Source organism: Talpa occidentalis, unplaced genomic scaffold (genome assembly GCF_014898055.3).
Source record: "Talpa occidentalis isolate TD23 unplaced genomic scaffold, MPIMG_talOcc4v2.1 talOcc4.9, whole genome shotgun sequence".
NCBI lineage: Eukaryota > Metazoa > Chordata > Mammalia > Eulipotyphla > Talpidae > Talpa > Talpa occidentalis.
The window spans coordinates 14450643-14469593 of NW_023605305.1; the positions used below are offsets into that span (position 1 = coordinate 14450643).

The following is an 18951-nucleotide window of genomic DNA, read 5'->3' on the forward strand; positions in this document are numbered from 1 at the left end:
AAAAAGACAAGACTATAAATCAGAGACATTCAGCAGGGGAGGGGGAGGGAGGGGAATTAAAACAGGGGAGAGAAGAGCACAAGGGACTGTGGTGATGGTTCTTGGGTGACTCGATGGTGGGAATTTTATGGAGACTACACCTGAGAGGAGAAAGCAAGCCGTACAAAAATGAATAGTGATGTAAAATATATATATAGAAATAAATAAAAAACAGCAACAAATAGTGCTGCTGTATTTACCTGGCAGGAGACACCATGATTACAGAGGTGCTTTTCCCAGGGCAGGGGTCCCCCAGTGCACTTGGGGTGTTCTGACCCCTGCCATTTCCCCAGATGTGGGTAACTCAGCTGCATCATTTGTGGTAGTGGGGGTCCTTGTTATACACTCTCCCCTATAAAAAAGAAAAACAGTGCTGCTATTCACATTCACGTACAGCTATTGCAGACTTGTGTTTGTATTTTTCTAGGGTATATGTCTCAAGTCCCTAAGGCCACGCCCTTGTCAGGGATTCACTGGGAGGGCTCCTAGACTCAGCCGGTAGTCCTACTCCTGGCTGTAATTGCTGCAGTGAAAGGACCCTAAGCAAAGTCAGCAAAGGGAAGTGCATAGAGAAATGCAGGGGGACCCAGCCCTGCTTCAAGCATCCTCCCCAGCAGACCTCACAGGACACGCTTCCTTCCTCCAGCTCTGAGCTGTGACCTCAGGCAAGGGGTGCTGTCTATCTGGGAAGCTGACACTCAGTGTTTGAGGTTTTTGTTGGGGGCTGGCCATGTAGGCACACCCTGCCTAAAACACATCGAAATGCCAGACTCCCGGAAGGAAGCAGGTGCTCAGCACAAGCACCGTGTACAGTCTGGGTACACCTCACCCACCTTGCCAGCTAGAGAATGGTGAGAACACCCACCAATTCCAAGTTCCCAGACACCTGCCAAGGATGGAAGTCTCTGGCTTGCTGTGTTAACTTTCTGCACACCTAGGAGTGAGATTGCTGGGTGACACGGTGCCTCCAGAGTGAACTTTATGTGCCAAACTGTTTTGCAAAGTAACTGCATTATTTTCATTCCCACCAGCAGTTTACAAGGGCGCCAGTTTCTCTCCATCCTGGCTAACACTTGCTATTGTCCATCCTGTTTAATTGTAACCATCCTCGTGAGACTAATAGGGTTTTAAGCTAGTGATTTGCAAGCATTTAGAACAAAGAATGATGATTTGTAAGAGCCAAAATGAGTTTTCAAGAGCAAACCATGCCAATCTAACCTGTGATTTTTTCCTAAAAAAAAAAAAAAAAAAGGCACCAGAAAACAATCTATTCTTTCTGTGCGAGCTGTCCCAGGGCAGAGTGTTTTCGCATTTCAGCCCTATCTCTCACAACATCTCCATACAGAGATGGAGACACGGGAGTTGTGCCGACTGCTCAGTGGTCCTCACTTGCTCACAGATGACATGCTGAGAGCATGATTTGGACTGATTATGGGAGAACGTGATTATGGGTGAAACTCTGCCACTCAGTGGATCGCCTGGAAAGGTGGTGAGCACCCCGACACTGGGGGTCTCCAAAGGGGTCACTGAATCCTTTATTAAGGAACTGAATGGAGGAAGAGGCAGCTACTTTGAGGTCCTAAAAGTGGCTGAGTATGAAGTCAGGGACAGCCCATCTCTAAAGCTGAGGGCAGGAGTTGCCCAAGACGGGTATCTCCAGTTCTAGACTGAGATTAGTTTCTCTATGGGTTGTCCTCGTCTCCTGCCCTTCACAGCCTTACCTGGGGTCCCATCAGGACGCGTGGGTATCCGTGAAGCTTCCTTGGAGACACACACTTGTCCTCTTCTGAGTGCTGCTGTGGTGCACAAGCCTCTCCCCTCTGACCATTGCCTGTCTTACCTGTGTGTGGTCCTTGACTCCCTGCATAGGCTAAGCTCCCGTTTTCTTGGTTCTCCTTACAGTTCATTCAGCATCCTTCCCTTCTCCCTCCAGCCCCTGCAGGAGTTGCTGGGCAGCAGTGAATGGGGGTGGGAGGACCCTACGCTACACTTCCAAGTATTAAAGCTTAATTTCAGGCTGCAGGGACTTTGCATCAAGAGTGGAGGTCCGCCTTGGGCGTGCCTGGGGGGAGGTCCTGAAGATATGTCCTTTCAGCTGGGAAGTCAAGGAAGACAAGCAGTTGGCAGGGAAGTAGGAGGGGAGCCTGCGAGCATTCCCACCAAGGCTGCAGCCCAGCTGTGGCCAAGCACAGGCCCAGACACCAGATAGGTGCGCACTTCAGTGTGTTGGAGAAATGAGGACCGTCTGCCTCGGGGCCTTGCCTGTCTCTGCTCACCCAGCACATGGGCTAAGCTGCTCAGGACCTGGGTCGGGGGGAGGCACGTGTGCATTTGCGGGTCTGTGTGTGCTTGTGCCTGTGTGTGTGTGTGTGTGTGTGTGTGTGTGTGTGTGTGTGACTAAGAGCAGCTCTGATTGCCTCCTGAATCCGGTCCCAGTGACACGGGGATTATTTGTGCCTTCATTCCCCTCCGTTGACGTGGATGACTGTGAGAATGGGCCACGCTCCAAACATCTCCACGTCCCTGCAGTGACAGCTCCTTTGAGAACATGTAGATACCTATGATTCTCTTAATTACTCCGTACGCCCACTTCCCTCTCTCTCTCTCTCTCTCTCTCTCTCTCTCAAGCAGGAGGGGTTTGGAGGGTAGGGAGCAGCCTCCCCCCACCCCCGACCTCTGCTCCTTCTTTCCTTCTGTCATTTATATTTTAACAGCCTCCTGCTGCTCCCCCACCCAACCACCTCCCTGCTGCTCCACTCACACTGGCTTCATCGAGGGGGCCCCCCAGATAAGAGAGATTGAGGGAGGAGGCCAGTTTCCCTGAAGTGCTCGTACCCCATAATTAGTTTCCGTTATTGCCAATTCAAGATAAGTAGAAAATAACAGAGGAACGGAACCAGGACGCAACGCCCGTGCCGGGAGCTTGGCACGCGTTCCCGCGACACTTGTGTGTGTGTGTCACATGGGAAGCCACGTCCTGGGCTCAGCGCGGGGTGGGCCCTGTGGCCTGGGAGTTGAGCGAGCCAGATCTCAGCCCTGTTGCTTAGCCACCCTGGCCACTTCCTGTCTCTCTGAGCCTCACTTTCACCATCTGCAGAATGGAGAGATGGTACTAGCAATAGATTATTCTGCCATTTTGCAGAGCGTCCCAGCCATGGGCAGGGAGGGCCTGCCTGGTCTGTGCATTGGGCTGCACCAGCAGGCAGTGGTATCGTCCAGCCATGCCTGCAGAGAGGCATCAGTCCTTGGCATGGAGAAGGCAGGTGGGGTACAGAAAGAGGGGAGCCAAGGCAGGAAGGCAGGCCAGGAGATGGGAGGAGAAAAGCAAAAGGATGCCAGACAGTGTCTGGAAGTGAGCTGACCTCATGGACTACATCAGTTGGCCCCCAGATGTGGCCGTGGGCGCACCACGTGGACTTGTTAGAGAAGCAGATTCTCGGGCCTCACTGCAGACCTGCTGAGCCCAGGAGATTCTGATGCATTTGGATAGTGGGATGGATGGAGGAGGGGAGGGCGGGCGGACGAGGCTTGGAAAACTAGACGGGCACGTAGAAGGCTGAGGAGGGAAGAGAACTAGTGTTTATTGATTACTTGCGGTGTCAGTTGGAAGTGACATTTCCAGCTACTTTTCTTTCGTTTAAACCTTTCAGGAGTGTGGCAAAGCAGACCTGCTTATTCCCATTTCAAAGATGAGGCAACTGAGGCCCAGTCTTTTAAACCGCCTGCCAACACCAGTGGCAAAAGTAGAATTAGAACCCAGGCCTCTCTGGCCCTGGGGTCTAAATTCCTTCGGCCACACAGGCTGCCTCCCACCCACATGACCCTCAGCGATGCCTCCAAGGCCTGGAGTGGGCTCGTTCCACTGCTCCCTGGCTGCCCCAGAGTGTCTGACCCACTCTCCTCCTGCAGAGAGCCATGAGAAGACAGGAAGGAATCACTGTACAGCCCAACAAGGGAGACCTGGGGGAGGAGACTAGGGCTGGCACCTCGCTCTCTTCTAGCTCCCAGGGCCAAGGGCAGCCAGGGACAAGCACATGATGCTCCCGAGGGGAGCTGCCCTAATGTAGTGAGAAATCAAGCCCTGGGTGACAAAGTCGACTAATACTCATTGCTGCCTGTACTGCTTTGCCTGTGCCGGTGCTCTAGGGGAAACTGAGTCAAGAGAGTGCAGTTTCTGACTTCCAGGAGTTTATGGATCTGAGCCAGGGAAACAGAAAAGTGCAGTGATGGACTGGGGTGCAGAGCCTGGGATGCCCAGGTGGATCAAGCCAAGGAGCTCAAAGAGACTCATACAGTGACTTTAGAGGGGAGCACCAGGCTTTGGAGACAGACCTAAAGCTTCATAGCACCCCACAGGGGATGGCTTCAGTTCCCAACACTCACTCACTTGTATCCTTGAACAAGTTACCCCTAGTCTTTGACCTGCTTCCTTATCTACAAAGCAGAGTCAGCCATATCTCGCTCAAGGGATCGTTCTGTTAAAGTATGACACACACTCGCTATCACTTCCCTTCCCTTCAGAGGATTGCTTTAGGCCAGGCAAACCAGAGAAGGCTTCCTGGAAGAGGTGTCTTTTCACTTTGCACTGAAGGATGGTTGGAATGTATTTAGTTGTTCTTGTGTCTTCCGTAAGAAATCCACAGCAGACTCTGGATTCGTGGTGGGGCTGTCAGTTAACCATGAATAGATTGATGATGAGAGGACATTGCCTTTCTCAGCTTGTTAAGATGATTTGTTAAAAATGGTTTCAAATCCTGTTGCAGAGGGCCGCACTCAGGTTCTGTCTCCTGCTTTTCTTGCAGATGATGCAGTTCGCCTGGCAGAACTACAAGCGCTACGCCATGGGCAAAAACGAGCTCCGGCCGCTCACGAAAGACGGCTACGAGGGCAGCATGTTCGGTGAGCTGATGCGGGGGCTGCTGCCCTCCCTCCTGCTGCATCCCCTCTGGCTTTCCCCCTCCTGGACTGTGTTCTCTCTTGGCCTGGACGATTCAGGCTTCTGAGCCATCGAGGTTTTGGGGAGACCCAAGCACGTCTCTCTGGGTCCCTGTTGTTTATTTTTTTAAAACTCAACTTGGAAATGTGAGCGGGGACAGTGAGGGATGGAAACTTGTTTGCCTGGAAAGTTCAGAGCTCTGGAGGGCAGAGACCAGCGTGAGTCTGCTCCTCGGTGTGTGGCTGTGGAGTGATCGTGGGTGTTTTTGTGGAGAAACCAACACGTTTCCGATGGGGTCAGGCATGTGTGTGGCCTTTCAGGCGTTGGGGTCTGTGTCTCTTGTGCGGTCTCGGGAGCAGAAGCTCGTTTGATGGGGAGCAGCACGGCGCTGCCTGTGTGGACAGCTCTCGTGCCATCTGCGGCTCCCCTGCTGCTGCCCCTGCTCCTCCCGGTCACGGGCTTTCCTCACCCAGAGCCTCGGAAATCTCTCACAGAGACTGAGGTGCCTGCTTCTGGGCACAGCCTCAGATTTCTAGTCTAACACCGTCCCCGCTGCAAGCCCCTCCCTCTGCAGGCCTTTCATGAGAGAACATGCTGGAGGCAGCCTGGTCCCTTCCTCTCCTCGCAGCCAGGAGCTGGGGACTGAGGAGAGAGTCGGTACCTGTGCTCCCCGCCCTGGAGACACAGGCCCCTGAGGTCAGGAACCAAAGAGTCAGGATAGATGACAACTAGGAAGACCTTAAACACCGGTTTACACACACGCACCCGTGTGTGGCCTGTCACAAGTATACGTGTGCTGTGGGAGGTGACGTGAGACCTCCCTCCAGCCCATCAGCACCACACCTTCCAGCTGTCCGGACAGTTCACCCCCATGGGACGGTGGTGGTGGTGGTTGGAATTCGGGAAACTTCTTTTTCCTTCTTCCTGGTTGTCTCGGGAATGGCAGGCAGTGGGGAGAAAACCGCCAGGCGGTGTGAAGCTGGCGAACAGAAGAGCAGCTCCCGCAGCCACAGAGATGCAGCCGCTATTGCCATCTTTGTCCATTTCCTCCCAATCTTCTCTTCCGTTGGGCTTTTTATTCCTTCATATTTTATGTCCTTGCTCTTTCTTGGCTTAATGTTTCATCACAAGTATTTCCCCAACTCATTTAATTTTTTTCATAAAGAGTGTTTTTATGGCCGCGCCTGTCGCGTGGCTGTGCCATTACTCACGTGGCCGTCCCGCTCGGGTTTGGCAAAGGCCGTTTCCAATTCTTACTGTTAAAAATAATGCGGCAGTTTTCATCTTTGCGCATGAAATGTTATCTTAGGATAGATTCCTAGAGAGGATTCCTGAGTCAGAGGAGGAAGACAGATGTTTCTGTAACCTCAGATATGGAACGTGGATTCCAGTTTCGGAGCCCGACTGTCCTCTCTGTCTAGGACACAGACCTCCCCCAACACCCCACGTCGGCCCTGGGGGGCCGCGGCCGGTATGGCTCTCAGCAGAGTTGTTGGGGCTTTGTCGGCTAGAATGAGTCAGGGACCTAATAAAGGACTCCTCTTCTTCCCTTCTCTCTGCACAGTTTGCAAATATTCGGGGAGCTGATGGAGGGGGCTGGGGAGAAGGCTGACTTGTGACAGTGCACAGTGTGGCCCCTGCCATTGCTCAGACCGTCCAGCCATGGAGAAACACTGCTGGGAGGGGGTGGGCTAAACTCAGTCCCGTCTTGTAAAATTCCTCAGTGCCTGTGATTTCAATCTCAATCTTCAATCTCAATCTCTTCCATTTCAATCTTCCATCTCCGAGCCATTCACAGAGCTGGGCAGCCAGGCGTGGTTAAGTCAGAAGGCCTGGGCACAAGTCCTCACTCTGCCCAGAGCTGTTTGTGTGGCCAAGTCCAAGTCACTCGAGAGTGTGTTTGAAATGCAAAAAAGAAAGGCCAAGTGCGGATGAATTTCCACTGTGATATATGGGCTTGGCAGTTGCCCAGGTGAGCCCATGTGAGGTTCTGAGCTCCCTGAGTTCTCTGGCACCCAAGCCCACCCTTCACAAGGCCTGGGGCTCCCTGTTACTCAGTGTCTGTAGCAGCCCTGGTGGGAAGGCAGGGCCTTTCTTCTGCAACCAGCAAATGAACTGTGGCAACTGGTCCCAGGAAGGGAGTATGTAGAAGGACTCAGGCACCCAGCAGGGAGAACTGAGCTTGGCTGATTTTTTTTTTCATTCATCAAATGATTGTTTATGTCACGTCCGGTGCTGACTGCTAGAGAGAAGAGATAAGTGGCATAGCGAAAATTCCACCAACCCTGCCAAGACATACTCTGGCAGCCCTCCCTGGGCCCCTCTGGGTTCTGTCTTGGTGCTCTCAGAAGGAGAGGGACAGATGGGAAGTGGTCACGATGAGGACATAGGCCATCCTTCATGGCTTCACTGGCCTGTCTTCACTGCTCCCTGCTTGTGTGGCTCTGGGCGCATCACGTCTCTCTGAGCCTGAGTTTTCTGTAAAGTGAGCTAATGAGGATGTCAGCCCCCCAGACCAGGCCCGCCTGACACCTAGAACCTGCTTGATAGGTGGCAGCTGTGATTACTGTGGCTTCTGATAAAGAGGCCCAGGATGACACACAAAGGATGAGGGCTCAGCCACATCAGAAGCCTGGAGGAGGCTCTGGCCTGGGGTAGACCATGAGGGGCTTCAGAGCCAGACTGTCTCCAAAGGTAGCAGGAGACTACAGGGGATTGGGGGGGAAGGGGTAGCCTGGCTTAAGCTGTTTGTCACCCTGCCCTGTCTTCAGAACTCGCGTGGAGGCTGGGTGGCATCGTCCTGGACCCTAGCCACCATCACTGTGACCCCACAGTAGGCTGGACTGGGGAGTGCACAGGCGGTGGGCATGCCTGCCGTGTTGCTCTGGCTGAGTCATTGAACTGGGCCCTGAGCTGCTGCCCAGACTTTGGGGCACGTCAGCGTGGACACAGGCCTTTGTAGCCTTCTCCCCTCAGCAGCCAGGAGGGTGTCTGCAGGCATGGATAAGGAATTCATGGTGATTTGCGCTTTGCTGGTTTTACAGGAGCTGCACCGAGGACAAGGGACACCAAGTCTGGTCCCCCTGGGTGGCATGTCACCAAGCTGCACCCCCCTTCCAGTAGCCCACGCCCCCTCCTGAAACGGTGGCCCAGACCAGGACAGCCTCCTGCCTCTTTCCCCTTCCTCTGCGAGGTGGTCACATGGGGGAGTTAGTGTCCAGCTCGGGGGGAGAAAGAAGGTGAACACTGAGTGCAAGCGGGCCTGAGTGCAGCCCCTGTCGCTTAGCAGCTTGTCGTCAGGCTGCGGAGCAGGGCAGAGGCCACTGCCTCCTGGGCAGGTAGTGACAATCAGAGAGGACGCGCCAGGCACCGAGCAGCACTTGTGGTGTTGCTTCTGTCACTGTGAGGTGACAGCGCGAGTCTGCCTGTGCAGAACACGTTCAGGTGGGGAGGGCAGGGGGAGCTGCCGATCAGTAGTCACGATGTCATACAGCACACAGCTCAGCTCACGGCAGCTGGCTCCCTCGCCTGTGAGGGGTCGCTGCTGGGGGAGGGATAGTACATAAGCAGCTGGAGAGCATGGACTCTGGGGCCAGGCTGCTTGGATCTGCCACCTGCTCTGCCACTTACTCACAGTATGACCCTGAGCAAGTGTCTTGACCTTTCTGGCTCGGGGTCCCGTCTATACACTGGGGGCAACAAGAGAGAGAATAACCCACTTCACAGGGTTATTCTGGGAATTAAATGAGTTCATCCACAGCAAGTGCTTCGATTCATGCCTGGCTGTAGGACGCAGTCTTCCAGTTCTGTTGCTGCATAAGGAGGATGTAAGGCCCTTAGGATGGTACGTGCTTCTCCCATCTTGACGGGGGCATGCCCAAATCCCCGGACCCAGGTGCTCGTGCAAGGGCTCTCGGGCTTTCTTAACCCTGACCCCTCCTGCCCTGTGCCCCCAGGCCTCCAGGACCCACAGCAGAGATCGTGGGTGGACAGCCCACCAGCAGGCAGTGCGCCTTCATTTAAGCAGCTTACAATGGAATTGTTAACAGGGAAGAGGCAGGACTTTAGGGTTCAAGGCTGTGGAATGCTTTGGCCTCCTGCCAGCTTAAGGGTTTCCGGTAGAGAAGTAAGTGACACCTTGCACTTGTTTCCAGCTGTCGGCCTTGAAGCACTTATCAAGCATTAATCCTCCCAAGAAGTCAGCAAGATCGTGAGCACGTCATCCTGTCTTGGCAGTGAGGGACACTGGCCCCGGACAGTCTTGGGCTGTTGCTACCGAGAGGCCCTTTGTAGGCGGGTCTGACCCCTTCATCTCAGAGTTGAGGAAAACAGGCCTTGGGAGGGTGGGACTGACCCGAGGTGACACCAGATATCCCTTGTAGGATGAGGACTTGAACGCCGGTGCCCTGAGTCCCAGCTCAGTGCCCTCTGCACCCCTCGCCCTATGATGCCCTGAATCATCCAGGCCAGGTTGTCAAACACAGGCTGTGGTCATGGCCAGATCACAAGCAGGAAGCGGGGTTCTCAGAGCTTTGGCAGGAGCACGTCCTCAGGCCGAGACCCCACCTGCTTCCTGCACGTGCCCCACAAACCAAGCGGCAGCTACGTTCTCTGGTGCCCGCTTCACAGCTTTGAAAGGTGATAATGGCCAACCTTATCCCTCTTCCAGAGAGGAGGAGACAACCGTGGCGAGTACCAGGACTTCTGAGTCACGTGGTCATCAAGCAGGGACATGACAACAGTCTGCAGACTCCAAACCTGCCCTGTCCCCGGTGACCACACATGGTGGCCGCCCAGAAGGGAGGGGGCCAGAGGCATGGTCTCAGGGTGGGACGTTGCATTTCAGCCCTGCTGCCCTCCTGGAACGCAGGGGAAACGTATATGCCACAGTCAGGTCACACCAGCCAGCTCCGGCCATCATCATTTATTGGACATCAGCTACTCAGGACATCAGTACTCAGGCTTGGAAGAAAGGTTCAGCTTTCCCCTTTTTCTCCCACCCTAGGAAAATATCTGTCTCTGCCCATTTACCTAAAAGCACTTAATCGAAAAACCTGCCACCGGCATGATGAGCTGAGAGACGCATGGACTTGAGAACCAGACCAGCATGAATTCAAATCCCGGCTCTGCTATTTACTCATCACGAGGCCTGGGTGAGTTTCTCAACCTCTCTGCGCTCAGCGTCTCCATCTGCGCAATGAGGACAATACCTGCCTCACCCAACAGTTGTGAGAATTAACGCCGATGTGAATAAAACACCTGCCCACATGCTGGAAGGCACCTGCCCGTGTGTACTCATTAGCTGCGAACTGCTGCCGTTAGGGTATTTGTTGTGAAATAATTGTGAGATTAATTATATTCCAAGGAAAGAAACAGTGCCCTGCACATAGGAGTCTCTGGGCAAATATCGTGGAGTGAGTCGCCTCCTTCAGTCTCTGCCTGCCCTGATTTCCCTGAGCCCTGCGCCAGGGCTGTGCTTGGGGAAGGGCTGGCTTTGCCGTGCTGTTCTCATGCTCTCCGTCACCTTGACCTCCTCTCTATCGCAGAGTGCTCTTAGAGTCAGCAGCTGACCCGGCGAGAGCGGCCGTCCTGCTTAGTTAGCCAATCTCAGTCTCAGGCACCTTCTCTGTGGAGAACAGAGGTGCTTGCGTGGCCAAAAGCAGCCCCCTCTGTGCTGAGCTGGCCCGGGATGACCATGAGAGCCCCAAATTGTATTCAACCTCAGCCTTGTGAATCCCCGATAGAAATGCCAACCAAATCCCCGTTTCCAGGGATGATTTATGGCCTTGGGTGAGTTAAGAGGCAAAATGAACACAGCATGATTTTCAGATCACAGGCTGGGAATGTTCGGCCTTGGCAGAGAGAAAAATCATCTTTGCCTTGTAAACGGAGCAAATATGATGTTGAAGAGGGAATAAATCCAGGCCCCAAGATGTCATTTCTACAATTGCTTTTTGGCGTGTGACTTAGTAGTGTCTTCTGAAGTAATGTTCACGCTCTCCTGAACACACACACACACACACACACCCCCGTGTGCATACCCAGTCTTTCACTGGGCCTTTCTGTGGGTGTGCTCCTTTACCAGGATGGCTGCCTGGGGAACTGCACACTTTGCCAGAGAGCCTGAAAACCACCTGCTCCCCCCTCTCCATGCTGTTCCTGTGAGTCTCTCTGTTTATTTCTGGGAAGCACAGATTTGACTTCAGAGACACATCTACATTCAGATCACCAGCATTTACCAGCTGAATGAAATTGGGCAAGTTGCAAAGTTGTCCGGACCTCAGTTTACTCACCCGTGGAGGGGGGAGGGTCGTGCCTCGCACCCGGCAAGGCCGTCCCTTCCCTGCATACCCCGCCCCTGCCCCCATCCCTTTCCTGTCTCCCCTTTCGTTGGGCAATAGAACACATAGCCACTTTCGTGAGTTTGGTTTGTTATTTTTTGGAAAACAAAACACCAAGTTCTTAGGAAAACAACGTCAGGCCACTTTGCTCAGTGATTTTGGCAGGCTATGGCACACACTCCTGACCAGGCTTAGAGGCTTTTCAGAGAGAGCTGTCATCAGCCTCAGAAGTGGTGGTGTTGCAATTCCTTGGACAGAATGGGTCAAGCTTCAGGGCAACGAGCAGACCTTCCTGGTAGTCACATGTTTGGGGAGCCTCAGCTGCTCCGTCCAGAGGCCAGAGGCTGACAAAGTGCAGAGGAAATAGGATTAAAGCTGTGGTCTCTGGTGGAAGAGGCTTTAGCACAAGGAAGGCAGAGGAGGAGGATATTTACACACGCACGCATGCACACACGCACACGCACGGTGGTGATTGCTGCTCGCTTGGCCCTGGGTGGTCTCCCTTGGTCTTGAATGACACACCCATGGTTCCTCAGCTGCTGTCTGAAGATCAGAATACCCCGCGGTCGTGCTGGGTGATCATCAAAGCCAAATGCTCACCTCTGAACCAGCCTGCTGGGTGCTCAGCCCGCGTGGGCCGGCCACGCATGGCACCAGGCTCTGCATCCGCCTCCCCCAGTTTTTTCCCAAGCAGATACTAATTAAGATGCATCTTGGCCATTTTCTTTTTGTTGAAAGGGCTTCCCACCAGAACAGAGCACAGTTCATTTCTCTAGAAAATATAGTAGCAAGTTGTAAAAAGAAAGCCTGAGGCCGGGCGCCGTGGGGCGGCCTCCCAGTCCTGGCGCCCGCAGCGAGAGCCGTCCCCTTTGGGCCTCAGCCCATCTCTAGCACAAAGGGCTTTGCTCTGCGCCCGCACAGTGCTCGCTCTGATGCCCGGCTGCTTACCATACTGGCTTCTTTTTCTTTGCCTCTGAAAGGCTATTTGGGCTGCTGCTAGTTCTCTTGAAATCTTTAATTTTTAGTAGCAAGTCTTCTTCCTGCCAGGGAGGCGTGAGTCAGGGTATCTATTCCCAGAGCAAGTCACTGGGGGTGCAGCGATGACTCACAGTGAAACGACATACCCTCTTGGGGCAGCGTGTACCCGCCTGCTTCCAAAGGCCTTTCCTCCCTCGGAAACAAAGCCGAGCCCACAGCAGACGAGCAATACTCTCCTTTTTTCCACACTGCCTTGATAGCAAGCACTTGCCAAATTACCCAGCAAACTCAGTGACAAGTAGGTGTGTGAATTCACAAAATCTCAGGCTGTCAGCGCCAGGTGGGTTCCTTAAAGCCATCTGGTCCAATGTCTGAGGATGGACAGGTGGAGAGCTGACGGGGTGGGACTCCCCTGCGTCTGCCAGTCGGGGTCTGCGACCTAGTCCTTAAACTTGAGCCTCTGCCCTTTTATTTTAAATAACTTTTGAAAGCTTGAGGTATAACTTAGGACTGAAGTGCACAACCCAATGAAGTTTACATATAGATATACCCCATTACCATCCCCAAATCAAGAAGGAAAGCATTTCCATTAGCCCAGAATCTTCCTGCGGGGCCCTCCTGGTCTGAGTTGTTACTTAAGAACAGTTTTGATCGTTTAAAATTTCCTGTTATATTGTAGGTAGTCTTTTATGGTTCGCTTTTTTCACTCATAGTTCTATCAGCAGCTGTAGTTCATTCTTTTTCAAATTTATTTCCCCATGCTACTGTTGCTGGGCATTTTTGTTTCTAGTAGTTGGTAACTTGGGGTAAAGGTGCTATGCAGCCACTTTTTGTTTATGACGTAATGGCTTATTATATTCACGGTTCCGTAACCATCGCCACATGGCTAGACAGCCTGTTCTGAACATGCAGAACAGGACTCTCACTCTCTGGTCTTTTGTGAGTGGCTTCTGTCGCTGAGCATAGCACTTCCAGCTTCAGCTACAGGACAGCAGGTGCCAGGGCTGCGTTTCTCTTTACTGCCCAGTAATGTCATGGGTGGGTATGCATTTTATTTATTCAGCAGTCGATGGATTGCCTCTACTTCGGGGGTGCTATTATAAAAAAAAAAAGCCACCATGAACATCCATGAACAAGCGTGTGTGGACATAAGTTTCCGTTTCTCTTGGTGTGTGCCTGGAAGTGCAAACACGATGTGTGACTTCTTAAGGAACTGCCAGACTCCCCAGTGGCTGCCCCATTTTATATTCCCATCAGGGGCCTTTGAACACCTTCTTATGTGCCTCGAGTGGGACCTACAGTCATTTGTGTCAGGAACTGCTTAGGATCTGAATCGCTGGGACATACTGTATCCGTGTGTCCAGCTTTGCTTGGATGTTGCTAGTTTTCCAGAGTGGGTGGGTCAATAAGTAGTCCCGCCAGCCATATATGAGCATTCTAGTTGTTCCATTATCCTTGCCAACACTTGATTTTGTCAGTATGTTCTGTATTAGCCTCCTGCTGAATGTTACCTCCTCATCAAGCCTGCCCGTATAAAGCCCAGCTTCCCCCTACCCCACCGTGATTTCTGGACGGAGCTGCCCTGCCTGCTCAGCCCTGGTCTGGAAGAGTCCTGCTCTTCCTGCCTTATATTGGGGGTGAATTGGGGCTCCCTAGGCTGCAGCCTCAAGTGCCCCTTGCAGCCGAAAATAGCAACAGCATCGTCCTTCATTACGTCCTCCTCACACTCTCTCCCCAGTGCCAGGCGGGGGTCTGTCTACTTCCCAGGCCAGTCCAGCTGTGACACGCAGACCCAGGATGTGAGCTGGAACTTTCCCAGTTTGGTTACAGTGCCAGGAAGTGGAATATTCCTAGAGAACATGTTGGTCTGGGAGGCAGGAGACATGAATTCTGCAAACCCCAGCCCTAGCTGTAACTCGTCCCTCCGTGAGCCTCAGTTTCTCTTCTGTGGAACGGGGATGATGGCAGCTTCTCACATGATTGTCACTGGAGTCATGGGAGACCGTTTGTTGGTCTGTCATGGAGTGCCAAACGCTGTTCTAGATGCAGGGAAAACAGCAGGGAGCAAGACAGATGCCACGGGACCTCTCAGGCCAGCGGGGAGCAGCTGCATGAACTGTGGCTCCAGTGAAAGCAGGTGAGCATCAGGAGAGGCACGCTCACGCTAAGGGCACCCTGACTCATTCTAGGAGGAACTGGCTTCTAGAGGTTTCCACCAGGAGGTGACCTCTACACAGAGACCTGAAGTATGACTGAAGAAGCACAAGAGAGGGGTTTGGGCACAGAAACTCATGTGCAAAGAAGACGACGGAGCAAAGCCATGGCTCCTAACTGCTTCTTCGCCACCAGTCTGCCCTGTGACCCAGGCAAGGTCTGTGCCTTGTACGTCATGGACATCCAGTCTCTCCTCTTAATTCTGGGTCCTAAAATAGGTGATTTGGGCCACTGTCGGGTCATGTCACATTGGCTGACCAGGGCCTGGCACAGTTCTCGGGCAGCTGACTCAGCAGTGCAGGGAGGTGCTGCTCTAGCCATGATGGCCCCACGTAGGGCAGGGGCCCAGCCCCGGCCTCCCCTCTGGAAGGTGCAAGGCAAGACTTCACTGCCCCCACCCTCGGGGCCTTTGAGGCGGCAGATCGGGCCCCGCTCCACAGACGCCTGCTCTCCCAAGCATAAATGCTCGGCATGAGAACCATCAGGGATCAATAGGAATTGTTGAAAAATTCTGAAGAGAGCCCAGAGGCGGACAAAGAGACCCGGAAATGTGTTGTCAGCACAATTTGGAGCAAATACTCAAGTTTATTTTTTCTTTTCATCAATTCTGAAAGGCAGTTTGAAATCCACAACTCTTGTTCTTTTTTTTAATGGCTGGATAAAGCACAATTGCATTTTCTCCCCCAATAACTTTGAATTCTGGGAATAGGCCATGTGGGGATAATTGCTGTCGTCCCATCCCATCCATGGCCAAGCAAGTGATGGGCATGGGGAGGGAGGGGCCTCCTTGGGACAGACCCTCCACCTACTTCTCATTCCCAGCAGGCAGGGCTCGGCCCCCCAAATAACGTTACTCCCCGAACAGCAGCTCCCAGGAATGTGTCTGCGTGGTGCTTTGCTGGAAGTAACCGGTAGGACATGGGGAAGTGGAGAATTCAAGTTATTTCTTATAATTCAGTTCCACAACTTTGTGTTGAACACCTACTATGCGCCAGGCTCTGAGCTGCGCATGAGGGAGGGGAGAGGGTGCAAAAATGAGCAAGACCTGGCACAGCCAGTGGAGGCGGGGAAATGACTACGCGTGAAGACGGCACCTCTGCTGGACAGAGCGACAGAGTGAGCGCCCGCACAGCACATGGGAAGAGAGAGGGTGGGCCTCAGAGCGAGCTTCTGAGGCTATTTTTAGAGTTCCCCTATTTCATATCTCACCCCAGGGATGGTGGCATCCTAGAGGAGCTGCGGAGGTGGGGATGGACGCTTGGGTCCCAGAGCTGCTCAGGTGGCAGATTTTCACACACATCAATGAAATTTCTGTCGCAGGTGGGGAACAGCACAGGCCAGGCCTCAGGGCACACTGGGTGGAATGTTCAGGGAGATTGGCTGGGGCGTGTGTCTGTGTTGAGGGGACAGGGGCTGCAGGCCTGGAGGGCAGAGGCTCAGTACCCCGCAAGGCGCTCCCCACACACCCCTGTACAGTGTATGTACCACCCTCCCTCCCTTAGGCACAGTGCCCAGGGCACACAAAAGTATTTTAATCTCTTCTAAAATCAGAGGACAGAACGTAACAATGAATCCAGCCTAGATTGTATACATCTTTATACAAGTACAATTGTACAAGATAACATTTAATGTTATGGGGAGAGGAAACTGAGACCCAGGGGAGACACTTGCCTGAGCTGCAAGAGGCGGGCGGCGGTGCAGAACCAGGCTTGTCGGCCTGAGCCCCGCATCCTGTTCCCACTGCCTCGGGGGCTGTGAGCCCCCCATGCCAGTGTTCCTTGTGTCACCTGCCTGGATCACAGTCAGGTCTGGGTGCTGCTTGCGGGGGGCTTAGAGGTAACAGCGAATGGAGAGGGGTCCAGAGGTGTCTGCTGATTTAAAAGGAGCTGTTTCTGAGACTGCTCAGCCTTGGTTTCTTGCGTCCCTTGTCCCTGAATGAGCCTGGTAGTTAGTAAACTCTCCCAGGTCGAGGGGGACAAAATCCCAAATAACCCCAGACCAGAACATTACATAACACGGGCCACCATCTGAGAGCATGCCCCGGGGACTAGGCCAGGGACAGTCGGCTCTCCTGTCCTTGCCCGGGTCCACAGCGTCTTCAGGCTGTGTGTCCTTGGGCAAGCAAATTAACCTCTCGGTGCCACAGTTTCCTCTCCTGTGACAACAGGATTAAGAGTGCCTACCTCTGCGATGTTGCGAGAATTCAGTTAGTTAATAACTGTGAAGAGCTTCAAGTCATAACGGTAGTTACTGCTGTTATCGTCACCATCATCTTTACTATTACTATTGTCAAGACTTTCAGGCAAGCAGGAGCACTGGGCCCCAACCCCATTCTGCCAGGTTGCCTGGGTGATGTTGGACAGTCCACTTTGCCCACCTCTCGCTATGAAGTGAGCAGTTAGGGCCAATTTGTGGCTCTTTTTCCCAGGGGAAAGCATCAGAATCACCTGCAGGATTTTTGCAAGCATGAACATCTGCTGGTTCCTTCCCCAGAGGGTCTGACTCAGTGGGTCTGAGCTGGCCCAGGGGTCTGTATTTAAATCAGACTCCCCGGCAGTGGTACTGAAGCACTGCCTGGGTTGGGAACCAGAGGACCCTCCAGGGGTGCCTTTGGCAAGGGCCAATCCCCACCCCACCCCTCTGTGAGTGCTGAGTCTGCCACCTGGGCGGGGGTCCCACTTTATTGCAGGTGGCAGCCCGGAGGAAAACCACCACCGTGGTATCGTGCACCTGGGGGTCTTCCTTCAGCAGATGCTTGGTGATGGGGAATTTGAAAATGGCAGGCAGGGTGAAAAGAGGGTGCCTTCAGGCCATGAGTACTCGAGGGCTCACCCCATCCTCGGTGACAGTGGGTCCGGGTCGTTCTGGTGTCGCTCGGTACCATTACTCACGCAGTTGAAAAGGGGCTGGGCGGGGTGCATGTCCACCTCCCCTGCCTGATCCAGGACAGGCTCTGGGAAGCTCTTGCTGTGAGCATCTCAGAGCTGCTCTGCGATCACGAGTGGCCCAGCTCCTTGGGCACTGGCGGGGTCTTCCACCGCCCGCTCCAGGAGCTCACCCCATGGCCCAGCCACACTGACCCAGCTCCTCACCCCGTCATCATCTCCATCCCTTCTCAGTTCATAGGAACTGCCAGGCCCCTAGAAATCCTTGGCACCTTTCTCCCCAGGGGGAGTGACAACAGCCTCTCTCTCGCCTCCATCCTCTTCATCTTCCTGCCGCCAGTCCCCAGGTCCCCTGCAAGACAGCTGCTTCCTGACAGCAGGCACGGCCTCTGACCCCCGGAGCACGGGACCACACAGCCAGTGCCGCGCCAGCACCCCCAAAAGTCAGGGTGGGTACCCGCCAGCCAGCCAGCCGCCAGCCCCTCTGACTCCTGGGGCTCCTGTCCTGAAACCCGATTCCCTCCCCAGGGTCTCGGGGCCCTGCTGCTGTGGGGAGCAGAGGCAGACAGCGTGAGCTCACGAGAGCCCCGTAGCTATTACAGCTCCCGCTTTTAACCACTTCCATTTGGCACATGTCGTGAGGTGCTGGGTAAGCATCTTGTCAACTTCAACACAGCTGACAAAGTTATGACACGAAGAATGTTTAGACTTTGCAGTTTTCCCCGACCTCCAGCTGATCCTGTTAAAATGTCTCTCCTTCCAAAGAGCTGATTTGTGCCCCAGATTTTCTCATCTCAGCGGGAAGGGGCTCTGTGAGGTAACAGAAACTTGTTTTCGACCAGATCCTCTCCGGTCTCGCGCTGCACGGACGGAAAGACACACGTCACGTCTGGCTGCCTTTCAAGGCCGTGTCGAGTGACGGGAAGGACACAGGAGGGAGGCTGCCACCCTCTTGTTTTTAAGCTCCTCTCCTCGGACAGGGAACCTGGAGCCGGGGATACCCCCTTCTCAGCTGGAGAGTGGTGATAGCTGAACCAGCCCCTCTGTCCATGTTGGAATTGAGTGTGACGATCCTTTTCTACCCTTAAAATCACGCCATCTCTTTTTTCCTTTTTAATCACAAAGCTATGCCCATTGTGGAGAAGTTCAAAATTACAAATATGAACCAGAGAGGAAAGATCCTGAAGCCCCACCACCCAGCGGGCACCCCTAGTTTTAGGTCTCTACAGATGTGTCTCCATGACAATGAAGAAATATACATTTTTTAAAGATTTATTTATTTATGCATACAAGAGCTGGGTCGCAGGCCAGAGATGCAGGGGGTGAGAGGATTCACCAGAGACAGAGTGGGGAACAGAACAGGCAGATTGATGAAATACACTGCTGAGGGGAGCAGCAGGCGAGGCAGAAGAAGTCTGCTGTGCCATGTGAGTAGCTCCCCGGCCGGTTGGGGATCGAACTCATGCTGCCAAGACTGTGGATTGCTTCGTTGCACCACCAGGGAGACCCTACATTTTTCCATAAATAGAATCCTGAGAAATGTGCTCTCGTGGGCTGC

At 53.5% G+C, this 18951-nt stretch overlaps 1 protein-coding gene and 1 non-coding gene across 2 annotated transcripts in view; both read left to right on the forward strand.

The window, feature by feature from the left end:
• MAN1C1 (mannosidase alpha class 1C member 1) overlaps positions 1–18951 on the forward strand; it is a 120913-nt gene that overhangs the window by 41724 nt on the left and 60238 nt on the right. Inside the window, 1 exon segment of the mRNA XM_037500405.2 lies at positions 4842–4938. Coding sequence (XP_037356302.1) covers positions 4842–4938 — 97 coding nt within the window.
• LOC119237376 (U1 spliceosomal RNA) lies at positions 232–394 on the forward strand. The gene has a single exon (XR_005123312.1). It is a non-coding gene; the product is annotated as a U1 spliceosomal RNA (small nuclear RNA).